This window comes from Pollicipes pollicipes, unplaced genomic scaffold (genome assembly GCF_011947565.3).
Source record: "Pollicipes pollicipes isolate AB1234 unplaced genomic scaffold, Ppol_2.1 Scaffold_7261;HRSCAF=8764_pilon_pilon_pilon, whole genome shotgun sequence".
Classification (NCBI taxonomy): domain Eukaryota; kingdom Metazoa; phylum Arthropoda; class Thecostraca; order Pollicipedomorpha; family Pollicipedidae; genus Pollicipes; species Pollicipes pollicipes.
The window spans coordinates 43099317-43124926 of NW_023597054.1; the positions used below are offsets into that span (position 1 = coordinate 43099317).

At 58.4% G+C, this 25610-nt stretch overlaps 1 protein-coding gene across 1 annotated transcript in view; it reads right to left on the bottom strand.

Moving 5' to 3' along the window:
- gem (transcription factor CP2 like gemini) overlaps positions 1–25610 on the bottom strand; it is a 40745-nt gene that overhangs the window by 1289 nt on the left and 13846 nt on the right. Inside the window, exons 4-13 of the mRNA XM_037235289.1 lie at positions 17591–17708; positions 15172–15255; positions 13694–13840; positions 8814–8958; positions 8042–8165; positions 3448–3536; positions 2495–2641; positions 1575–1922; positions 958–1175; positions 457–649 (exon numbers count right to left, since the gene is read on the bottom strand). Coding sequence (XP_037091184.1) covers positions 457–649; positions 958–1175; positions 1575–1922; positions 2495–2641; positions 3448–3536; positions 8042–8165; positions 8814–8958; positions 13694–13840; positions 15172–15255; positions 17591–17708 — 1613 coding nt within the window. The remainder of the gene's footprint in view (positions 1–456; positions 650–957; positions 1176–1574; positions 1923–2494; positions 2642–3447; positions 3537–8041; positions 8166–8813; positions 8959–13693; positions 13841–15171; positions 15256–17590; positions 17709–25610) is intronic.

The following is a 25610-nucleotide window of genomic DNA, read 5'->3' on the forward strand; positions in this document are numbered from 1 at the left end:
CAATCCCCTCCCCTCCCCCCCCTCCCCAGCGAGGGACCACCAGCGGAGTCCCCCCACCCCCAGCGAGGGACCACCAGCGGCGATCCCCCCAGCGGAGGACCGTCAGCGGCGGTCCCCCACCCCCAGCGAGCCCTCTCCCCGGTGAATGACCATCAGCGGCGGTCCCCCCCACCCCCCCCGCGAGGGACCATCGGCGGCGGTCTCCTCATCCCCAGCGAGGAACCATCAGCGGGGGTGCCCCATCCCCAGCGAGGGATCATCAGCGGCGGTCTCCTCATCCCCAGCGAGGGACCATCAGCGGCAATCCCCCATCTTCAGCGAGGGATCATCAGCGGCGGTCCCCCATTCCCAGCGAGGGACCATCAGCGGCGGCCCCTCATTCCCAGCGAGGGACCATCAGCGGCGGTCCCCCAGCGAATGACCATCAGCGGAGGTCCTCCCGGCACGACGGCTCACCTCGTCGGTGAGGAGGACGGCCACGCCGCCGGGCCCCTCCACGCAGACCTGACGCACACGGCCGGTGCCGCAGTTCAGCAGGGCGGCCAGCTTGCGCGTCATCTCGGCTCGTGTCGTCTGGTACAGGTAGAAGGCGTGGTACAGCGTCGACGACGGCACCGACGCGTACACCGTCAGCCGAGGAAGGATCAGCCTGCGCAAACACAAATATAAAGTCAGCATATAGGCCAGCGGCGTGGGCTGAGGTAGGATCAGGAGATTGCCGCAGAGAGAGTGAGTCGGTCAAGGCAATACCAGATACTGCAGAATCAGCCGACAACCCCACCACAGCCCAGGACACCAGCGAGCACATCATCAGCGGGCGCGGACAGGAGCCCCGTAGCGGGACACCGCTAAGTCCGCGTCCCGCACAGCGGCCCGAAGTGTGCCGCACCGCCGACCACCCACCCACACACGCACGCTCGCCCGCGGGCCGGCGGTCGGCTGGCCGGCCGGACTGACTTGTTGTGCAGGCAGTTGTACAGCCGTACGCCGTCGGCCAGGCCGCAGATCTGGACCACGTCGTCGCGCGACATGCGCATCAGGTCGGCGCCGGTGAAGTTGCAGAGGGTGGCCGCGTGCGCCGCGAACCGGTTGCGCATGAGCCAGGCGTGCGTCTGCTCGGAGGAGGAGCGGGCCGAGAGCAGGTCCGAGACGGCCGGCGCCGGCCCGCCCGGCGCCTGCGGGCGACAGGCGCGCCCCGTCACCAACTCGCTCCACCCCCTCGCTGGTGCGTTAGTGGGGCTTTTCCACGGATTCCGCTGCAGGTGGGGCTGTGTCCCATCACCTGTCTCTCGCCCTGGAAGAGACGGCGAGCACCGCAGGGAGGCCAACCCTGAACCTCTGGTTTCCCGAGCACTGAGCGAAATCACTCAGCGATCACATCCTGACCCTGCGCGGCGAGCGAGACGACCGCGTCTGACGTTTGGTTGACCTGTACAGGTGGCGCTGCTGCAGGAGGTGAGGCAGCGCCACACGCAGAACAGCAGCCATATAACCGAGCTGCTGGCTGCGACTGGGACCAGGACTGGCCCCTCGGACGCGCCGATGAGTCGGCCGATCGCCACGTCGCCCCGTACCTCGTCCTCGTTCATGCTGTCCGTGGGGCTGGAACTGGGCTGAGACCACTGCTGCTTGTAGTCGCCGTCGCCGCCGGACGGCGCGGCCGGCGGCGGCGGCGGGGCCGGGGGCGGCGGCGGTGGCCGCGGCGGCGGAGGGGACGCGTCCGGCGGCCGCGGGACGGAGGCGCGCTGCGCCGGGTCGGGCTGCGCGGCGGCCGGCGGCAGCTGCGGGCTGTACACCAGCTCCACCGGCATCTCGCTGAGGATGGTGCAGTCGTACGAGCGCTGGTACTTGTCCAGCTCCGACACCGGCCGCTTCATGAAGCGCTCCCGGTCCTGCTTGTGCTTGCGGTCGGCGCCCTTCAGCTGCCGGCAGCGGCGGACAACAGCACGGATATCAGTTCCGCCGGCGCGGACAGGCGGCGCTGCCGTCACTCACTAGCCACTGTGTGTACGTGACGCTCGGTACAAAATGACTATACATTCTGGGGTAAATCAATACGCAAGAGTTCTGGTCCCATGGAGCTACGTAGGAAGACCATAATCACCGTACCTCGAAAGATGAGGAATCTCCATTCCAGAAAGCACCAAAAGGTACTGTTCCCAATGGGAACACTAGGCACCCAGATGGGAACTTCCCATCTTATCTAATCTAATCCCATCCAGGTGTACATGCAACAGCGCCACCAAATCAGACAAACCCCTAGTGGGCCAAAAAAAAAAAACAACAGAAAACACTCCCACCAGACACACGACGGCTGGCTCCAACAACACATCATAACAGCTGTCTTCAAGAACATATCACAACTCGTCCGTCCCGTGAGGTTATTTCTTTACTCCAAACGCCACTCCAGGTGGTTGCGACCCCCCCCCCCTCCCTCTCTCCCAGTGGTCCGCCCGGCTGAAGCCGCCGCAGCGGGCCCCCTACCGCCGCCTACCTTGAACACCTTGACCTGGGAGGCGGCACAGTGCAGGAGCGGCCCGACAGGGTCGCCGCCGCCGTACGTCTCCGCCTGGATCCGGAACGGCACGCCCTTCTCGCCGCCATGCTTCTTGGGCGTGAACTCGGTGCTGACCGAGTGTACCTGAGGACGGCCCGCACATGTACAGGCCACACCGAGGCATGCGCTCGGACCACACCCCGGCCTGGATCAGAGACGGCCGCGTAGCAGGGACGCAGAAACAGGTAGGGGGAGAAGGGAGAGCTGAGCCCTCCCACCAACTTCCTGAAAATCCATTGTTGCCCTTATGGCCATGACTGAAAAAATAAGGCTACCGCCCTCCCCACAACTCGGACATCCGGCGCCCCCGGGTGAGGTGATGACGGCGATGAACAGCAATGCGTGTCTCACACCGTTTGAATGGCCCCCTGATTTCGGGAACCGTCATCAACTGTCAAACTGTCAGGTACCTTCAACAGCCAGTCCTGGTTGGTGACAGCCCACATCTATAGCAGGAGCAGCTTTAACGTCATTCTGAAGATGGCTACCTGCCTTCCCAAGACTGCCGTCAATGTGCTGATGGTACCCCAGCGCGCCTGGGGACGACCGCCACACACTCCGACGGCGGGGCACTCAGAGTGCTTGGGCGGCAGGCAACTCGCTAAACTATGCCGAAGTCCGGCAAAAGCCGCTCACTTCCTCGTCCGCGCGAATTTCGTAAATATATAACGCGATCGGACGGTTCGTCCGCCAAACGAGCGCGGGGACGCACGACGAAGGCGTCGCGACAGCCAGCCTTCCAGCTTCGGAAGCGGCGCATGGAGCGGCTGCAAATGATGGAGGCCCGATGGGTGGGTGCTCAGCAACGGACAGCGGACCGCTTGCCGTAACAACGGCGCACTGCCCGGGGCATCAAGGCCGCCGTGCGTGCGAGTCTCGTCCATCCCCACCTTAACGTAAACACCGACGTCTTTGTTTGGACTCCACAAAAACTCGCAGCAGTTGAGATGATTCGGGTCCTGGCGTACGTCAAAGATGCCTGAAACATGACATGGGGCGTCACCTCTCCGGGGGCCAATGCCCACCAGTTATGCAACACTCCGGGCAGGCACCTGCGTCCTTGTGAACACACGAGGTACACAGCCTATGCTGCCGCCGCAAAATAACAGTGCGTGTTGCATATTCTATTGTTATGTATTCTGTTCGCGTGCAGCAGAGCTGGGAGTGTATTATCGCTTCGCCTGCCATCAGTGATGTGTTCTGTTCGCGTGCAGCAGAGCTGGGAGTCTATTACCGCCTCGCCTGCCATCAGTGATGTATTCTGTTCGCATGCAGCAGAGCTGGGATTCTATTACCGCCTCGCCTGACATCACTTTTAACAGATGCCATATCGATATTGCTGAATCTTTGCTTCCGGCTCAATCTATCACATTGCTTGCAAATTCGGTCGTCAATGTTATACACACTGTGGGGTGGAGTGGAGACACTGCCCGTCACCGATAAAAGTACCGCGCTCAGTGAAGAGCTAACCTCATTTTCAAAGTCAAGCAAAGCGGTGTTTCATTCCAGCCAGAACCGAACATCTGCAAGCCATCATAACGCCCAGAGTACGACGCGGTCGTTATGTCACCGAAGGCCTACATATGGATGAACATGACACAACAAGCCTGACAGACCATCAACACTGCGCCACGCGTACCTCACACAGTTTGTGGGGTCAAAACGCATCCAATCGTTACTCATGCTAGGAACGTGGGGGAGGGGGGCGGGGTGAGCAAGACGGGAAGCCATTTCCGGGTGGCGACGGCCTGGGTTCAGGGGTCAGAGACGTGTCTGAGCCAGCAGCCGGTCTTCGGGCCGGTAGCTCCGCCCGTCATAGTCACGGTCAGCACACTGAACGCTCCATGCAGTATTCAATAGTTTTGGTCAATGACGTTCCGTAAAAGTAGGTCTGAGCAACGCTTGGCTTGCTGAAGACCAATTGCCTATGCCAAAGCTAGACAAAGCCATGTGTGCTGCCTCCCTGATCTTTGAGTCATTTTGTGAACAGTCACTGGTTTGCAAAGATTGAGAAGGCAGCGAGCGAGGCATAGTGCATAGGTTGAACGAATTTGTAAACAGACACCTGTGCACATTGCTTTTTTAAAGTGTGTTACAATCTAAAGAGCTTCATCATAAGCCGCGGAGCGCGGGTACAGTACCCAGCATATCCCAACATTCGTGCCGCGTCTCACAGCCCTTTGTTTCGCAGTTCGGTTGTGGTTGAAGCCACTGCGTTACTCCTATGCGGAAGAACGTTGCCACTCCACTGCCTCCAGTGCGGGAGACATTCGGGTCCAGGTGGCGATAGCACAACCAGGTGATACCACAGGTGAACTTAAAATGCCGCGTACCACAGCCGCATCGTAATCATCCACCAAGCCGCCGACTCCCAACCAGGACTTCCGGTGCCGGTGTAATCTGCTAGCCTGTTTTCAAAACCAGTGGCAATGTTCACGAGTAAGTCAGTTACCTATTTAATTCCCTGTCTTGCGTTACGTTATAGTTTCCCCAAGCAGTAACGTCATCAGCGAACGCGCCCGGAGTTGTTTTCAAGGGTAGAAAATCGCTCCGACCGTCGTCCTCGTCCGCTCAGTTGGTAGAACGCTGGACTCAATGAGAAGATCCCGGTTCGAATCTCAGCTCTCAAGGAAAGAACCCTGGTTCCGACGAGCACGTGACTGGGAGCCACGCGCCATTAAGCCCTTCTCAAGACTCAACGACACCTGACAACGATACTGTCACTGACAACACCCCACGACAACTGGCGGAAACGCCGCCCGCGTACACACTACACGAGGGCGACAGAACGAACAATTATCCCATCCGTGATATTAAAACCTGGTCTCAAGCTTTCAATAATACCAGAACTTGTTTTGTTTCCGGCGCCACTTCGCGCCCGAATTTTGACACTCGAAAGAGAATACTACAACCGCGGGGAGTAACAAACATCAATATTTTCCGAATAGGGTGTGAATCAACAAAGCTGCCGAGGATTTTCGCCTGAGCTGGTGTCTTAACTTCTTGACAACCGAAGCCAACAAAACGCTCTGTACGTGCCGTTCTGCACTCTCTCAGATTTCTTGATATCTCAACTCTTGCATCTATACAACACATCAGTTTTATTGGCGGCAATGGCTTTGCTAAACGCTGTGTACTTCATTTCACAGCGACGGACAATGTGCGGTCAATGAGTTCTCTCATAGCTGAAAACTTGCCCGGTGTATCAGAGCCCAATCACTCAACACCGTCGGCGAGCTTTACGTGTTTTCCGCGTGGTAGAAGTGAAACATGGTTGTTCAGTAACGCGTTTCGAGGACAACAGCCCAACCAGCCTGCAGTCCTCAACCGCTCAGACCGCATCATCCAAGCTTCCTTCCCAAGGGCGGACCACGCTCGACGCAACCACAGTGTCACATGTGGGCAGAGCCGGAATCAGGCTACTGTCTATATTAGTTGCTAATTACTCTGCTGTTTTTAGTATGGCCGTTTCCAGTGTGCGGCCAGGGCGGAAACCATGAGACGAGACCAAGTCATCGCAGGAGGAGCGGCGCCGTGCCGTAGGAAAACGGTAGTCCACCTCCAACGCCCCGCCTCCTCCCCTCCCCCCCCCCCACGCCGGGAGCTGTACCGGTCAGCCCAGGCCGTGTCAGGAGGGGTGGCACCGTACCGTAGGAGGGCGGTAGCCCACCTCCAGCAGCCGGCCCCTCACCGGGAGCTGTACCGGTCACAACAGGTCGTGTCAGGAGGGGTGGCATCGCACCGTAGGGGAGCGGTAGGTCCACCTCTAGCAGCCGATCACCGGGTCGGGAGTTGTACCGGTCACACAAGGTCGCGTCAGGAGGGGCGGTACCGTACCGTAGGAGAGCGGTAGGTCCACCTCCAGCAGCCGGCCCCTCACCGGGGGCTGTACCGGTCACAATAGGCCGTGTCAAGAGGGGCCGCACCGTACCGTAGAAGAGCGGTAGGTCTACCTCCAGCAGCCGGTCCCTCACCGGGAGCTGTACCAGTCACAACAGGCTGTGTCAGGAGGGGCGGCACCGTACCGTAGGAGAGCGGTAGGTCTAACTCCAGCAGCCGGCCCCTCACCGGGAGTTGTACCGGCCGCAACAGGCTGTGTCAGGAGGGGCGGCACCGTACCGTAGGAGAGCGGTAGGTCCACCTCCAGCAGCCGGCCCCTCACCGGGGGCTGTACCGGTCACAACAGGCCGTGTCAAGAGGGGCCGTACCGTACCGTAGAAGAGCGGTAGGTCCACCTCCAGCAGCCGGTCCCTCACCGGGAGCTGTACCGGTCACAACAGGCTGTATCAAGATGATGATGATGATTGGGGTTTAAGGGCGCGTCGACTTCTAGGGTCATTTTGCGCCCATAACAGCTAAGTGTTTACCGTGGCGTATAAATGGCCGTGAATCCTGCGCTTCTCAAAAATGAAAACAGCTGTCCGGTGCCAAGCATGCGAGAATCGTCACCAATAAGGTCTGAAAAGGTAAGACCTGACGCATCTCGTCCGAAGTAAAGTGCCCGCTCTTCTCTGAACTGTGGGCAGGAGTGAATAACGTGGCGAACCGTAAGTGGCGCATCACAGCGAGGACATTTAGGGCGTTCTTCACCGCACAAAAGGTAGCTATGTGTTGCGTGCGTGTGGCCAATTCGTAATCTGCTGAGGGTTACTTCTTCGCGTCTCAGCTTACGTGAGCTTGAAGACCACAGACCCAGTTGTGGCTTGATCATCTTTAACTTATTGTTTACAATGGCGTCCCAGCAGCGTTGCCATTTCGCCTTCACAAAGGTCGCGATTGCAGGGTAAAAGTCCCTTGCCGGCAAGGGAAAAGAACGGGTGCAAGGTGCACGCGCTGCCCGTTTTGCGGCCGCGTCAGCACGCTCGTTACCTGCGATACCCACATGACTCGGTATCCAACATAAGAGGGGCGGTACCGTACCGTAGAAGAGCGGTAGGTCCACCTCCAGCAGCCGGCCCCTCACCGGGAGTTGTACCGGCCGCAACAGGCTGTGTCAGGAGGGGCGGTACCGTACCGTAGGAGAGCGGTAGGTCCACCTCCAGCAGCCGGCCCCTCACCGGGAGCTGTACCGGTCACAACAGGCTGTGTCAGGAGGGGCGGTACCGTACCGTAGGAGAGCGGTAGGTCCACCTCCAGCAGCCGGCCCCTCACCGGGAGCTTTACCGGTCACAACAGGCTGTGTCAGGAGGGGCGGTACCGTACCGTAGGAGAGCGGTAGGTCCACCTCCAGCAGCCGGCCCCTCACCGGGAGCTGTACCGGTCACAACAGGCTGTGTCAGGAGGGGCGGTACCGTACCGAAGAAGAGCGGTAGGTCCACCTCCAGCAGCCGGCCCCTCACCGGGAGCTGTACCGGTCACAACAGGCTGTGTCAGGAGGGGCGGTACCGTACCGTAGGAGAGCGGTAGGTCCACCTCCAGCAGCCGGCCCCTCACCGGGAGCTGTACCGGTCACAACAGGCCATGTCAGGAGGGGCGGCACCGTACCGTAGGAGAGCGGTAGGTCCACCTCCAGTAGCCGGTCACCGGGTCGGGAGTTGCGCCACGCGTCCAGCTGCTCCTTCTCGATGTACTGCAGGCGCCGCTCGTGGAAACACAGCTTCAGCTTTGTCTGCGGGCAACATCGGCAACAACTCAAATGACAAGCTACTGGGGCAAGGTCACACAGCAAGAGCGGCGCGTGGTGTGCGTGCGCTGTCTTGTTATTGTGCGGATCTACCTTGTTCTTGGACGAATCACCCACTGCCTGGTTCACAGTTAGTACATGATTATATACAGATGTTGAGCCTGCATGCATGGTAGGATTGATGTGAGTGTAACGTTGTTTATCATACGGGTCTTTGAGGTGGCGCTCTGACAGGCACCTGTGGCACCAAAGCCGCTAGCATTGGTGTCATATCAACCATCATATGCTGTCGTTGGCATTATAGAAAAGCAAGCGGAATTTGGTGTGCATACCGTCGCCGGTAGCGCAACGTAAGACAACTCGTTTAGAGACACGTGATGAACTTGCTGCAAGGAACTTAACCTCACAACACAATTTTTGTTTCGTTTAATGCACCCTTTCAGCACGGCAAATCACACCAGCTTTCCTTTTGAGGGGCAGTCCACGAATCGCGACACGGACAGCCGCAAAACCTTGATGGCCAATCACAAAACAGTAATTCTAATTCTCTCAAAGAACAACGCATAACCTGTCAGGGTAGACCCAAATTTGGCGCGAGCCTGCGGGCGCGCCACAGAGCGCGGCGACACGCACCCGGAACACGGCGTCGTTGCACGAGGTCAGGTCCCCTAGCTTCTTGATGCGGATCTCGTAGCTCTGGCCCTGGTTGAGGTACGTCAGCGTCTCCTCGTTCAGCTTGGTGGCAATCGACGTGGCGGCGTTCAGCACATATTGAAACCTGCCAGCACGCGGCACCACGCGCTCTCGTCAAGGCGACGGTCTCGCGCCGCGCGCTGCCGCAGCTGCGCTCGGGCGGTCGGCTCAGTCTCGCCAGTAGCTACCGTCACAGAGCGACGCGGAACAGACATAACGCAGGGTCCAATGCGCAGCACCGTGCCGGGTCTAATGAAGCGAGGGAAGAACAGACACGGGAGATCGGTGGCATCGCTGCCTTGCTCCAACGCCATCGCTCTTCGCGCAGGCGGGGCACCAGCGTCGGGCCGGGCCAGGTGGAGGACCCGTCCGACCAGAACGAGCAGGCGTCACGGCGATAAGGGTCGCCACTCTACACATCCATCCCGACGAGTTGGCGTTGCCATGGCAACAACAGAGCGTCCCGCTCGCCGACTCCAGCTGAACGGTCGCCTAGCGCCATACGGGCATCATAATTGTTTAGGCTATTCAACAACACGTGTACCAACTAACGCCATCAGAGTTGCGCGCGATAAGACCAAAGTAAATGCAAGACATGCGTAGACGGACAGTGCACAGCTTTCGGAAATAACTAGAGGGGAGGAAGACCCCGCGGTACGCAGTGTCATCGGCAGTCAGTTTACGGCCCCCAGCACACGTAAAACCGTGTCACCAGCGTAAGCCCCGTTACCACTGTTTTCTGAAGCGACTATTTTTACAAGATCAATGGCGTACAGATGCGGTCGCAGGTCAGCAAATCTAGCGCACGCTCACGTCTTGCCGCTTGTTTGGTCCTTCGACTGTATGAAATGGGCTCTGTTCATGAAACGCACCACGTCGATCATCAAAAAAGGATGCATGCACTGATGAATATGCACTCACAACAATACGAAAAACCGAGTGCATTTCTTCAGGGAGGTGGTTGTCTACTATCAGTTCTTCCGTTATGAGTATCCAATAACAGCCCTTCGACATGACCAGCTCCAGGAGCGGTCCAGCCCGCTGCTGCCTTGCGTTTCATGAGCTGAACATGAACATTTCATGAGCTGTTTCATTAAGTGGTGCAGGGGACGGCGGCAGTCGCCACACGGGCCCATCTCCTAGATAGAGCACTATGGCTAAATCAAACAAAATAGCCTTAAATGACATTCAACGTTGATCCAATGAGTTTCGCCAATGCCACCACGTACTGTAAACCGCTGACATATGTGAATGATAGAGGTGACAACAGTACGCCACAATTTCACGGTCACGCCTTGCACGATGTTGTCAGCTGCGAGCCAATAGGCCGTGCCCAGCCAGCCGGCTCCGCACGATGGGGCTGCCAAGGCCAGCTTCCGCGTTACATTGTCGATCACGTACTCGCTACCACAGGCGTTCTGTAACCAGGTGTTCACGAGGCGGCTGGGGGAGGGGGGAGGGAGCCGACGGCGGCCGAGCGTCGCAGCACGTAACACTGGACGCCAATGACCGGCGAGGTAAGGCAGCCTGGCCTACCCACATGCAAAGGTGGCCCTCAACAGCACCCAGCCGGCGGGTGACGGCGGCCCTCGCCGCCGCACGGTACCCCGGGGGCCGGCGGCTGGGGCCAGGCCGCTGCCACCGTACGGTATCCCGGGCGCCGGCGGGTGCCGGCGGCTGGGGCCGAGCCGCCGTCGCCGTACGGTACCCCGGGGGCCGGCGGCTGGGGCCAGGCCGCTGCCACCATACGGTATCCCGGGCGCCGGCGGGTGCCGGCGGCTGGGGCTAAGCCGCTGCCGCCGTATGGTACCTCGGGGGCCAGCACTGAGGCGAGGCCGCCGCCGCCGTACGGTACCTCGGGGGGCCAGCACTGAGGCGAGGCCGCCGCCGCCGTACGGTACCGCGGGGGGGGGGGGGGCAGCACTGACGCGAGGCCGCCGCCGCCGCACGGTACCTCGGGGGCCAGCACTGAGGTGAGGCCGACCCGCCGCACGGTACCTCGGGGGGGGGGGGGGGGCAGCACTGAGGCGAGGCCGCCGCCGCCGCACAGTACCTCGGGGGGCCAGCACTGAGGCGAGGCCGCCGCCGCCGTACGGTACCTCGGGGGGCCAGCACTGAGGCGAGGCCGCCGCCGCCGTACGGTACCGCGGGGGCCAGCACTGAGGCGAGGCCGCCGCTGCCGCATCGCCGCCTCGGAGAGCATCGCACCGTTGTATACACACAGTGGACCGATGGCCGGCCCTGATCCATATTTCGACGCACTGACCTTCACCCGGCTGTTCCGGCGCGGCGGGTTGATACGCCGACACAAAGGCCATCGAGGAAGCCATACTCTATAAAGCCATATTAGAGGACTGAGTTGTGCTTTGTTTCACACCCGATGGATTACTTATTGTCATGCGGTGAACTTCGCTTGAAGCCGATGGTGGGGGTGACAGATTTTACCAATGAGGACTTGGAAATGCACTGGAGAGATTTTGTCCTTGGGGTTCAAACATTCGGTAATTCCTTTGGAGCCTACACCTGATTCCGTGCACGACAGCGGGTGGCCGAACCTGACGACACCCACGGCAGACGGGCAGCCACATCCACACGGACACAATAGACACTGGGCCGAGCTCCCCGCCACCGAGCTCCGCTGGCTGAGTTGAGACCTTGTGGTGTCACGGGTAAGGATGTCATACGTGGCTATGAATAATGGCTGTAGAACCAAGTATGGGCAATTAATCGAATCAGCTAATTCAGTCCACGGAGACCTAATGCGCGTAGCAATGCCGCATTTGGGTATCATTTCACTGCGCAGCTATCAGCAAGTTAGGCATTCAACAGCTTTATTGTCGATGGCGCCATACACATGCGGTGGGGAGCCGCCCATTTGCCCGGCATACAGGACACTAAGACTAAGCGACAACACGTCAGCAGTGTTGTCAACACGCCTCGAGTCCGTTGCTACGCGTTGCTACGTAAACAACCGCGACTTACCGCACTTACTTCGCCACTCCGCCAACTGCTTTTTTGCGTCTTATTTGGCGCTTCGGGGCACGTTGACTGTAAACGGCCACGCAGCGTCTTATTCTAATGGTATCGCTGAGTGGCTAAATACTGATGCGATAGACAACAAAAACCGCGGGTTCCGCAAATTAGTGGCCAACAAAATAACTTAAACCACGCCATTGGAAGAGTAAGCTGTTAAGCTAGTTCATTTTAACTCATTGTGGATGTACCCGAGTATGTCAATGAATATTTGCGGTACAAATTGAGGGTTTTGCGGTTCACAAAGCATCGCCATCATATTGTTGTCTTTCTACCATCGGCGCACATCTGAGCTGTTTCTACAGCATCTGATCTGTGCCCTTTAGCTCAGACTGCGTGCGTGCGTGTGTGCGTGTGTGCGTGCGCGCGTGCGTGCGTGCGTGCGTGCGTGCGTGCGTGCGTGCGTGTGTGCGTGTGTGCGTGCGCGCGTGCGTGCGTGCGTGCGTGCGTGCGTGTGCGTGTGTGTGTGTGTGGTTCTGGCCCGTGGCATCTGATCTGTGTCCATTAGCTCAGAAATGTATGCTTGGCTCTGACCCGTGGCATCTGATTTGTGTCCATTGACTCAGACATGCATGTTTGGTTCTGACCTGTGGCACCTGACCCGTGTCTCAGAGACCAAATATTTGTGAGCGGACCTCCAATGTGCCTATGGGTCTCTACCCTGTGTCCACGGGCCTCACCTGTGCTGGCGGACCTCTGCCCTGCATCTACGGACCTATGACCTGTGTCTGCCGACCAATGGTCTGTGTCCGAAACTGTGATCGCTGTCTATGACACACTTGACCTGTAGCAGCAGACAATGGACGAAGGCCACCGAGTCACTGACACCGGTCGCAACGTCACTGACACAGGTCACAAGGTCAAAGACACAGGGCACAGTGTCACATGCACAGGTCACAAGGTCCGACACCGGTTACAGGATTGGACACAGGTCATAGGGTCACAGACACATGCCAAAGGGTCACAGACACGTGCCAAAGGGTCACAGACAGGTCGCAGGGTCACAGACACAAGACACAGGGTCACATACACAGGTCACAGGGTCGGTAGGCAGAGGCCTGAGATCCATACGTGCAGGGCAGAGGTCCGATGGCAAGGGTGCGGCCCGTAGACACAGGTTAAAGGTCCCAGACACAAACAGATCCCATACCATAGCAACAGTAAAGATGTCCACAGGCGGCAGCCAAGCAAACAGCATCATTTCAGTGCAGCGACGGCCGCAATGTCGCATCGCAGGGAGAACCACGGCGGCTGCCGTCGAAGGTGCACAGCTGTCCGCGTGTTTGGCTGTGCATCTCTGAACCACGCCTTCGCGAAATTTCACGCGTTCGTGGATCAATGACCCGCCCCGGGAGACCTCTGGTCTGCACCTATGTTCTTTGAGCTGCTGCTGAGAGCTCTAATCTGCGACCTGCGATCAGCCTACTTCTAACCCGCACAATCTCCGGTGGCGTCTGCGACGGTTCTGAACGTCCGTATACCGCGGCTCTGACCGTCCGTCTGCGGCGACTCTGACCATCCGTCTGCAGCGGCTCTGACCATCTGTCTGCGGCGGCTGACCATCCGTCTGCGGCGGTTCTGATTATCCGTCTGCAGCGGTTCTGACCATCCGTCTGCGGCGGCTGACCATCCGTCTGCGGCGGTTCTGGCCATCCGTCTGCGGCGGCTCTGACCCGCGCCTGTGGTGACACGGACACGCACCTGTGGCGCTTCCCACCCACGACCGTGGCGGCCCTGACCTGCCCTGTCAAGTGAGTCTGATCCCGACCTGCGGCCCTGGGCCTGACCTGTGGTGCAGCAGCTTGTGGGCCTCGGCCACCACCACGGCGGCGGCGGTGCGGCCCGGCGTCGCCGCGCCCTCCTCGTTGTTCGACGACACGTCCTCGAGCAGCGAGGCCGGCGTCGCCGACGCGTCCATGTTCTGATGCAGCGAGCTGTGGCCAGAGTGGACGGCAGGGTCATCACAGACCAGTGATGGGCACTGAGTCACTGACGGCAGACGCGTCACAGCACAGTAACGTCACCAGAGCGGACGACAGAGTCATCACAGACCAGAGATGGGCATCGAGTCACCGACAACAGGCGCGTCACGGCGCCGTCACGTCACGTCAGAGCCATGACAAACCAGAGATGGGCACCGAGTCACTGACAACAGACGCGTCACGGTGCCGTCACGTCACCAGAGCGGACAACAGAGCCATCACAGACCAGGGACGGGTACCGAGTCACAGACAACAGACGCGTCACGGTGCCGTCACGTCACCAGAGCGGACAATAGAGCCATCACAGACCAGGGACGGGCACCGCGTCACAGACAACAGATGCGTCACGGTGCCGTCACGTCCAGCCGGCCCCCCGGAGCCTGCTGCATGTCGAAGGCCGCACACCAGGGGCTTCCGGGGGCGGGGGGATTGAGGCTTTACGACGCACTCAGCTGCTGAGGCCACATGGCGTCATCAGTCTCTCACCCTCGCATCAAGGGCGGGAACCGCGGGAAATTGAACCCCGTACCTCTGGTTTCCCAGACGTGCAGTGATTAACGCAGACGCGCTAACACTTCACTATCAGCACGCCCATGATGATTGATAATTCTGGATACATTCTTAAAAAACTTGATGGCGCAGATCAATATGGAAAATAGCTGCAACTTCGCTGCAGAAGGTAATGAATGGCCCTGGCCGGGCGGGGTCCACTCACGGAAGGCAGCGTAAATGTAGTCGAGCTTTAGAAATGATGCGCCCCTACCGAAAAGTTCTGGCTGCGGCACTGATGGTGGTTACTGCGCCCAGAATCAAGCGGTGATAGGCGCCCACAATCACGCGTAAGCTCACCGCAAAAACTTCGGGGAAATTCGAAACATGACCACTCGCATATGGCCATGGACGCACAACCAAACTTCGCCGGGAGACAAACCGGGCAAATACCACTTCTTGCGCAATACTTGGCTCGACCGCCTCGGATCGAGCGAAGGCCCTGACAATATGTAGCGGGTCCGGCGGGAAGCCCGTTATGCAAGAGGGTGCTCTAGCACAGACGCGCCCTTTGTCGGTCTCTGCGTGTGATGGGACCAAGCACAGCACAGCCCGCCCCGCCCGATGTTCCGCTGGTGCAGCTACCATTCATGCGGGTAACTGTGACCTGTCACTTCGGCTGCTTGTCATCACAGATCACACGATAAAACGCGCCCAGACTGAGGCGTCCAGCGAGCCTGTGAGGACCTGGCCACCGTTCCGAGGGTGGTGATGGCGCCATCTCGCGCACTGACCTGGACTCGGAAGGCAACAGCGACACTTCGTTCTTCAGCAGCGTGGACATGTTGGAGATGTTTGGCAGAGCCAGCAACGCTTCACTGAAACACACAACTCAAACATGATCGAATTCATCACATCGCCACAGATCCGGCGTCCGTCATGTCCACTTTCAGCAATGCTTCACTGAAACTCGACACCACCCAAACAAGAGCGAGCCCATGACATCGTTACCGAGCCGGCGTCTGTTATGTCCGCGTTTAGCAACGCTTCATTGAAACTCGACACCATCTAAACAGGAGCGAACTTACGACATCGTCACCAGGGGAGACCGGCGTCAGATTAGTCCGCCGTCCGGGCGAGCAGTGCGGCACAGTATCGCCCGTCAGCAGTGAGACCGGCCGCAGCCAGGCGGCCCGGACGCCGGACCGGCGGCGGCCGGCACGGAGGGCCCTGTGGCGCCCCGGCCAGTCGCTGCCCGGGTCAGCCGTGCGCATATGAAACTGGTCTGGTCTGTGGTGACTGGGTCACTGGTCTGGTTTGTAGCGAATGGGTCACTGGACTGGTCTGTGGTGAGTGGGTCACCGGTCTGCTTTATAGTGAGTGGGTCACCGGACTGGTCTGTGGTGAGTGGGTCACCGGTCTGGTCTGTGGTGAGTGGGTCACTGGTGTGGTCTATGGTGAGTGGGTCACTGATCTGGCCTGCCGTGGGTGGGTCGCCGGTCTGGTCTATGGTGAGTGGGTTGCTGGTCTGGCCTGTGATGAGTGAGTCACTGATCTGGCCTGTGACGAGTGGGTTACTGGTCTCGTCAGTGGTCAGTGCGTGCGGCGACAGCCACTCACGGTCATCAACTGTGACTGGTGTAATTGTACCTGGCTAGAGGTAAGCATCCGGTCCATATGACTCACAGGTCAGGTCAGTGGTCAAGGGGGGGGGGAGCTTCTGACTGAAATTGTGTCTTGTTAGCATTGCGCGGCAGCCCCCCACCATTTGGCCATGACCGTCCAGTGAGTGGTAAGCAGTGTGCATTACTTTAACACGCGCCCGGGTGGCCGGCTGGATACCCTTCGCTTGGGTGGGGGTCAATTTGACCCCCCTTAGATCCAGGGAACTCAGAGAGCTAGAGACACCAAATCTGCAAGACGTGTTGGCCTGTACGTGAAATCACTGAAGTCAAAGTTTCAGGTTCCTAGGTGACGACCTTCGGGTCAAATAAAGTTAAGCGAGGTCAAATGTCAGGTTGGTTTCCAAGTGCCCCAGAGCCTAGATAACCGTTCCCGAGAAAAAGGTCACATGCTCATTAAAGGTCAGTGACCTTGTTTGACCTTTGAAGGTCATGGTGACCAAAATCATACAAGATTGCTGAGTTTTGCATTTGAATAGGAGACAAACATCATGCTAGGCGGTATGTTCCTAAAAACAAAATGTTGACCTGGGTCATTTTAGGTCAATCACCTATTCTGATCTCTAAGAGGTCCATGGAAGATGTATAATGCGGTTCCTGTTATCAATAAACTCGAAATGAGCACCGGACACTGTCTCATGCAGCAAGCCCTAGAGTAATAAAACAGGCTGTTTTTTGCCTTGGTCCAACCTTCACATCTGACCATTTGCTCATTCGACTGTTTTGTTGCCTAAGAAAGCATTTCAGAGATGTATGGCTTCGTCTAACACTCCGTTGTTCATCAGATTGGGCGATTCCCCAGGAATCCCCTTCGCTGAAACCATGGCCTGACTTCGACTTGCCATAGGTCAGCGACCTAACAAGGTACATCTCAATTTTTGATGCCAAACGATCCGCTGTTCAATAGTCGACAGCCATGCAAAATTATGCGCGGCGTAGCTGTTCGGAAACCATTCTAGAAAAACCTTCGGGGGGTCAATTTGACCCCCAACCGAGCGCGTGTTAAAAGACGCCATGCGATTGATTACAATTGGAGCTTCACCGGCTTTGTCAAAGGCCAATGGTCGTCTCTATCTGACTGTGGTCAGCGTGTGTGTATATGCGCAAAATGGTCCTTGTGCGTGCGTGCGTGCGTGCGTGCGTGCGTGCGTGCGTGCGTGCGTGCGTGCGTGTGTGTGTGCGTGTGTGCTTGTGTGCGTGTGTGAGTGTATGTGCCTGTATGTGTGGCTGCGCGTATGTGTGGCAGCGACTGGCAACCGCCAGACGACAGGACAGATTGTTCCCTGATCAAGGTGAGCGCCATATTGATCAGCAAACCAAGGACCGGGCAGCAGTCAACGGCCGCCCATCCAGCCACGCCCCACCTGAAGCAGGCGAGCCCCCGCTAAGAACCCGCGCGCCTTCGCCGTCAGACGGCCCGGGCGCCGCGCGTCGGCGGCACGTCCGGGCGCGGCCCGTGACCTGACCCGCTCCCCTGGCACCTTCACTGTTGGCCCGGCCCAGTGTGCGGCCGCCCCGCTGGCCTGCTGACCTCATGTTGTAGGTGGTGGACGAGATGTTGACGCCGAGGCCGGAAAGCGAGTCGTCGAAGTCGGCCGCCAGGCCCTGGTCCACGTCGCCGTTGGCGTGCCAGCTCGTGATCTTGTCGCCTGCCGGACGGCGAGGCGCGGAGGTCACGGACAGCCGCCACTCAGGCTCGGCTCGACTCCCGCCCACCGCCGCGGCCGAGCCTCTGGGGCCGCCGTGGGGCCAGCCGGGGGGCTTGGCTCGATTCCCGCGCAGCGCCGCGGCCGAGCCGAACCTCTCGAGCGGCCGGTGGGGCCGGCCGGGAAGGTGCCCGCGGCGGGGGAGGGGCGGGCAGGACCACCGCCGTGCGCCAGAGACGGAGAGGCCGGGGACGGGGAGAGGCAGCGGGGGACGACGGCCGAGCACGAGCAGAGGAGAGACGGGTCAGCTGCAGACAGACGGTCACTACGGACGAGGGACGCGTATCACATTCACGACAATGTCTCATGACCACGGCCATTCGGGCAAGGTTAGCACGCTCCTCACACGACTACGAGAAGCGCGACCTATGCACAGTAGTGTAGCGTGGCTGGCCAACGCGTGCTCAGCTACTGTCTGGCGCCCCGGCTAGGCCCCCCCCCCCCCCCTCCCTCGCGCCGAGTCCCGCGGCCCAACCCCGCCAGTGTGATACAGACTGGGCGCTATGAAGAGAAAACCCCGACACGGGCGTCCCCGAGGCTGCCATGTTCAGTGTGACCACACCCCAATCACTATGCATGCCGCTTGAACTAATCCCTTTCTGACTATGATATGGTACTGTACACGATGAGCTGGTGCATTACATCACATCCTGCATATCTTCGTCGGGACAACACAGCCATCATTGCAACGAAGTGTTGATGCAGTTAGAGATTGCCCCATCTGTGTCGCTTGCCATCTATCGGTTGCCCGGCCAGCGTCGGGCACTAATTTTCACATCAATGTGAATGCAATAATGCACAACCTCGATACACTTATGGGAATAGATAGTCACATGCAGTGAGGCTGACCAGCAAGCACGATACACCCCGGTGTCATGTCAACCCGGATCAAGTAAGAGATGAAAGGTCTGGATTAAATCTCATCATTATCAGACCCGACAGGCTATCAATGTTCATCTACATCCCGACTATGTTCCGGCTCTGGGAAATGAATGCAATTTCCGGACCATGAATGCCCCTGCATTCTTCTTTGCAGATGGATTATTATAGTACCCGGCTTTACATCGCGCCATAGTGACGTCACCTCCGTGCAATACTGTAATACGACTGCGTGAAGGCACACAGAATCATTGCGCGGACTGTCGTGCTGAATATTGTACAAAATGCTGCATCAAACACTAAACGCTGCAGTACATTAACCTCGCCACACCCGGAGGCCTTGTCGAGCTGGAGAGGCAGATGCTGTTTTCTCACAACCTTGGGAAAGCATAACCGAACTTTTCAATGAACGCCGAGCAACCGGAGAGGATCGGTTCGGTCCAGATAATAATCAGTGAGGGTAACTGTGGCCGTTCGGTTTATCTGTCTGGGTTTCGGACAACCCTCAGCAAGGAGCCGTGCTAGGATGTCGGAGCCTGAATGACAACACTGACGTTCTTGGCAATGCCCTACAGTTTCGCTCTGATTTCGTGACAGAGCTCCTGGTAGCCTCTTTGAATGGACATGTTCGTAAATGCGGAGTAAAAAGCAAAATGCCTGTCATATCTTCCGGGTACCCCAGCCTGGGTCAATGTAAGACATACAGCCACAGATCCCAATACATTCACAGATAGCACGGCTCGACAGACACATCCCAGTGTGAACCATCGATGCGCGTTGCTGTTGCTGATCGTTGCTGATCAGTGATTGCTTGACATCTTTGTTCAACGAATTTCTCTCCAGAAAATTGGATATTTTCAGCGCACGGCCATACCACAGACCTGGATTGCGAGCGTTTCAGCGAGACTCCAAAAGACACCGATCGCTAAACATGCACGCCAGAATACGCCAACTGGTCTCCAGGAGGCGCCCAACGACACACTGCCAGAACATCCCAACTGGTCTCCTGGCGGCGCCCAACGACACGCTGCCAGAATATGCCAACTGGTCTCTAGGCGGCGCCCAACGACACTGCCAGAATACGCCAACTGGTCTCCAGGCGGCGCCCAACGACACACTGTCAGAATATGCCAACTGGTCTCCAGGCGGCGCCCAACGACACACTGTCAGAATATGCCAACTGGTCTCCAGGCGGCGCCTAACAACACACTGCCAGAATATCCCAACTGGTCTTCAGGCGGCGCCCAACGACACACTGTCAGAATATGCCAACTGGTCTCCAGGCGGCGCCCAACGACACACTGTCAGAATATGCCAACTGGTCTTCAGGCGGCGCCCAACGACACACTGTCAGAATATGCCAACTGGTCTCCAGGCGGCGCCCAACGACACGCTGCCAGAATATCCCAACTTATCTTTAAGCGGCGCCCAACGGCACACTGTCAGAATGTGCCAACTGGTCTTCAGGCGGCGCCCAACGACACGCTGTCAAGTCAACTAGGAATAGAACACTACCTGGTATTTTATGGCAAACAACTGGGAAACCAATAGACACACATACATATGAGGGAAATCTTGTGCGAACGTTACTTTGCGCACCCGTCCACAGCCGTGCCTCGCGTATCCTCGCCAAATCGCATGGCGGCGTCCGACCTGCCCTACCTGATATGTTTCTGCCTCTCCGATCGATTCCGTCTGTTCGAAGGAGCAAGAGCGACGCGTCTCCGGAGAGCCGCATCAGCTGATAGTAGAACATCTCGTTTCGCCGATGAGGCAACTGTCGTCGGATTTCTCCCCACTTGGTTCACAATCTACAGTTGCCTCATGTCGTCATACTCCAACAATTTAATGGCATTGCACACCTCGGACCACGCTAAATTTGCTGGATTGAAGTTTTCCGCACCGCGACCACCCAAACCAGTTACTACAAACCGGCCAGGGGTGTTGCCAGAGGTCATAAGGCGTTCTGGTGTGGGTGGCGCCATCTACCCTTCGAAGACTTCAGTGCGCTTCCTGCGCAACCCACAGGATCTCAGGATCACTCGCAACCTCCTTAGAAGACGCGCGGGTGCAACAACACACGAGAAACTATGCGTCCTGTCAGCCGCCCGGCCGGTGGACCGGCGCAGCGTTCGCCGCGGCACGTCAGCTACGCGACAACGGCGACACCCCCCGCCACCACCACTAACACTCCCACACCCCGGACACCGGAGAAAAGCGATCTTGCCAAGTGATGGACATGTCAGCACCGCTCTGACACCATTTTGAAAATGTTTCAAAATGGTGTCAGTTTCTGAGAGCATTTCATATACATACGTTGGAATAAAACGAACAATGTTGAACATCCAAGTGCTGAATCTGAAATTCGGCGAGCATCTGATGAGCCCGGGTCCAGCCGGACGGAGGTACGGCACACGGCTGACACGCGGCCCCCGTCCACGATGCGCTGGCATGGCTCCGAAGGCTGCCGGAGCATACTCAAGTCCAATTCAACACAAGGACGGCGGGCGCCTGGTTGGAGTAGCCATGGTCGGCAAATCAGGCCAGCCAGGGCCGGTTGGTTTCTAGAGCGGAGCGAATCAGGCCAGCCAGGGTCGGCTGGTTTCTGGAGCGGAGCGAGTCAGGCCAGCCAGGGTCGGTTGGTTCCTGGAGCGGAGCGAATCAGGCCAGCCAGGGTCGGTTGGTGTCTGGAGCGGAGCGAATCAGGCCAGCCAGGGTCGGTTGGTGTCTGGAGCGGAGCGAATCAGGCCAGCCAGGGTCGGCTGGTGTCTGGAGCGGAGCGAATCAGGCCAGCCAGGGTCGGTAAGCCATCGGCTGAACGCGACCACCGCATGTGCGTCAGGCGATGGAGTACAACGCTTATCCATGATACATGAGACAGCCTCTATGGTGTGGTAGTGGTGACAAAACAAATATGCCCAAGAATATTGTGACAATCATGCCATCAACGTTTGGCAACGCGTGGACATTTTGGATGATACGGTGCTTATGCATGAATGCACATACAGTATCCTTTATTTGTTTACGCAAGATATCCTTTTTAAGCACGTTTCACTGAAAATCAACGTGCTGCGTCATTACCAACATTCATTCGCGTGCATGAAGTGTGATCCTATCTGATAATAAATGCCTTTCATATAATGGCGAAACGTAACGTTTAAATCGACATCCGACCAATACGCGACATTTTATCTGAATAATGTTGGTAATTTATCTCTATTTAGCCATCTATTTATCTTTGGACTTCAACGCGACAATGAAAGGCTGATCAGAAACATCAAACGACCTGACAGAAACCTTTCTAAAGCTCATAGCTCATTGATTTGCAATTCATCATGCCTAAAATAAATAAATATATATAGACATATAGATAAATATATATATATATATATATATATATATATATATATATAATATATATATATATATATATATATATATATATATATATACCAGACAGAGGCCTCTCGTGCCTCTTCCTTGAACGCGCCGCTGGCCATTGTAATCCTAGTAGAAAGTACAACTTAAGTCCCTTTTTGCATATACCCTAGGCATTTCACCAACTCCCCACGGAGTTTGGAAACTGCCAATGCGGTTGTAAATTTCCTGACCACCCAGCTGGATTGCAAATTTCCTGACCACCCAGCTGGGTTGTAAATTTCCTGACCACCCAGCTGGGTTGCGAGCTCCTTCGCAGATTCATGAACTTTATCACCATAGCGTAGACGATGATCGTGAACTGAGCTTTGAAAAGGCAAAAATGCCTTAACATGCGGATGTATCGGTACCATTGGTATGACCAACGGTCGTCGTCGGTCGGTGCTGCTCTGGGAAATCAGTGTTGCGGGTGGCAGGGGAGAACAAAGCCCGATTACCAGGCGCCAAGTCCCAAACTGAGATACAGAAACAGCAACCATGAACCGTTATTTGACACTAATGGAAGCAGCCGCTATCGCTAATCGCACGCGAGGGGTGGCACCGACCGACCCCGGTCAACCCATCGGTCGCAGGGCTAGACTTGGGTGCGCACGCCCCCCAAAGCGGGCGACAGCCTACGGCTCGGTCGGTAGCCAGCCGCCCACTTCTGGAGGCTACGGCGGACAGCGGGGCGCGTGGGGCCCAGGAAGCGCCGTTGTTTGGCAGAGCGGCGGGCGCCTGCCGCCCTTTGGACGGCGTTCGGCATGTGGTCCGGTGCCGGCCGGAGCGCTCGGCCCCCACCCTGGCCCATTGGACGGAGCCGCATGGCAGGCAAGCCGTCTCGCAGCGGGGGCGGCGTACACGAGAGCCGAAGGGAAGCACTCGAGGCGACTCCGTCGCCAAGGGCACGCTGCGTAACGCGAGGTCTTAGAACAAAAAAACCTCGGCTTTCTGGCTAAAGGACGCCGAATCCTCCCACAATGGGACAAAATGGCACAATCACCCTCCCGTCGACGTGGCCCGGAAATCTCAACGGGCGTTCCCCGCAGCTTTTCCCGATCCTTTCACAGGGAGGTCTTCGATAGGTTATTTAGTAATTCGGTCCGACAGCGGAGGTGGTGTTCGGATCGGACTGTCGACCGCTGTTGGACGGCTCCAAAACAACGATGCTGACCGCACAGACAGATCGCATTTCCCAGATGTTTACGTTGACTCGAGAGCGCAAGGCACACGTGATTTGCATTGGCAGCACCTCAAAGCTCAGACACGTCCAGCCTTTGTTTCCGCAGTCTTGATTCATCTCAATAAAAGTATTCTTCAGCCCCAGAACCCCACCACGCAAGTGCGACTCAACGCGCGGTGTGCACCCCATATCGCCACTGGGACGGATGCAGTGCCTGGGCCGGGCGCTGTCTGGTCTCGGGCGGGTTTTCGGCTGTGTCATGACCGGCAGTCGCAGGCCTGCCCCGCTGGCTTCCGGGACCGGCGGCGGCGCGCGGCCCACTTACTGGGCGAGCCGCCATCCCAGAAGGAGAGCATGTGGTACGAGTCGTCGCCGGACTGCGAGCCGGTCAAGAAGCGGCCGCCGCTGGCGCGCGGCGAGTCCACGGGCAGCATGGCGCGCGCTGCGCCGCTGCCTCGGCGACACCGCCGGGCAATCGTCACCGCACCGTCACCCGCGTCACCGCGCGAGCGCCGCGCCGCGCCGGCCCCGGCCGCCCCGTCACAGACGCTGCTAGCCGCCGGCGGTCCACTACCGAGAGCAGCGCGAGTCACGCCAGGGAGGCACGCCGGACCGCCGCCGGCCGCCTGGCGGCCGGCGGCGGCAGCGCGCCGCCCTGGCGCGCCACCGCGCCCGGACTCGAGCCGAGCCGCCGTCCTATGCGCCTGTCCGCCGCTGCGGCAGGCGGCGCCGCTCGCAGCCGGCCAAAGCCATGGAAAGGCGATCGATAAAGTTGCTAACGCACCAATGATTGGTTCACAGTTCTACACCATCTTAAATAGCTCTGCAACGATACCAATCCGAGCCGCCGCAAGGCTACGACCAGAACCGGTCATACCAAGCCTCTGGGACACCAACGGACCGAGACAGACCACCAGGCCCGCCACAGCCCCACCAGTCCGGACCCGTCACACGACCGGCTGGAGTCCCACACACCCCGGCGGGCCCGGGGGACGGCCTCAACACACGCGGGTGGCGGTCCAAGCGCCAAGCCACAGCTCCAGAGCTACCGCGTGCCAACAGACTAGCCATCGGCTCCGCCTCTGAGTGTCCGCCGCGCTTGGCACAGGCGCTCGGGCTTAGCATGAGCACACTGACCACGTGCTGACAGCATCGCACAACAAATGGCCGGCGCCGTGTCAGTGCAGTAATCACGGGTCCCCGCCCCGCCAGCGCTGCGAGGACCGCGGTGGGGTGCGTGTGTGATGTCATCAGCAGCAGAACAGGCGCGAGCACATGGAATGTCGCCAGCAGAACAGGCGCGGACACATGTTATGTCAGTGGCAGCCGCCAGCTGTCGTATTGGAAGATCAACACGACCGTCTGGACGTTATGTCACCAGTGCAGTGGACCATCACTATGCCACCGCACACGATTTCACTACAGACCAGAGCAGTCGGATTGTATTTATGTTAGGTGTGTTGAAGGTGACGTCCTTTCATTATGCAGTTGAAACATCGACTTCGCGCACCATTCGATGTGTCCACGCGCACTTAGTTAAAACAGATAATTCCCATTCAGTGTGCTTCATGGGCTTGGGTGACGCTTAATCCCGGTACTTAATTCCGGTTAAGTTGTTTCTGGAATTCTGACTCGTGCCGACTAACCCATGTTTCGTCTCCGGTGGAGACATGAAAAGATCTCCGTCCCGTATATGCCGCAGCAGCATTTTTGAAATTTGCCACCAGCCTTCCTTCATTACGCCGGTCACTTGCTTTGGCACCAGCTTGGCACAAACTTCCCGCTAACCGAGATGCCAAATTGCTCATATCCATTCACGAGAAACCCTCAACCTGTCAGCCAATGCTTGCTGAGCTTACTCGGCGGCTCCTCGAATGGATTGGCCGGCGAGTCTGTGGCGCTGCTCGGTCGGCACCAGGAGGAGGTCCGCCGCTCCGCCGTGCACTCCCCGGTATGGTATGGCCTCGGCCATCGCTTGGCCGGCGAGTCTGTGGCGCTGCTCGGTCGGCACCGGAGGAGGTCCGCCGCTCCGCCGTGCACCCCCCGGTATGGTATGGCCTCGGCCATCACTTGCCCGGCGTGTCTGTGGCGCTGCTCGGCCGGCACCGGAGGAGGTCCGCCGCTCCGCCAGGCACTCTCCGATATGGTATGGCCTCGGCCATCCCTTGGCCGGCGTGTCTGTGACGCTGCTCGACCGGCAGCGGAGGAAGTCTGCCGCTCCGCCGGGCACCCCCCGGTATGGTATGGCCTCGGCCATCCCTTGGCCGGCGTGTCTGTGGCTCTGCTCGGCCGGCACTGGAGGAGGTCCGCCGCTCCGCCGGGCACCCCCCGGTATGGTATGGCCTCGGCCATCGCTTGGCTTCAGA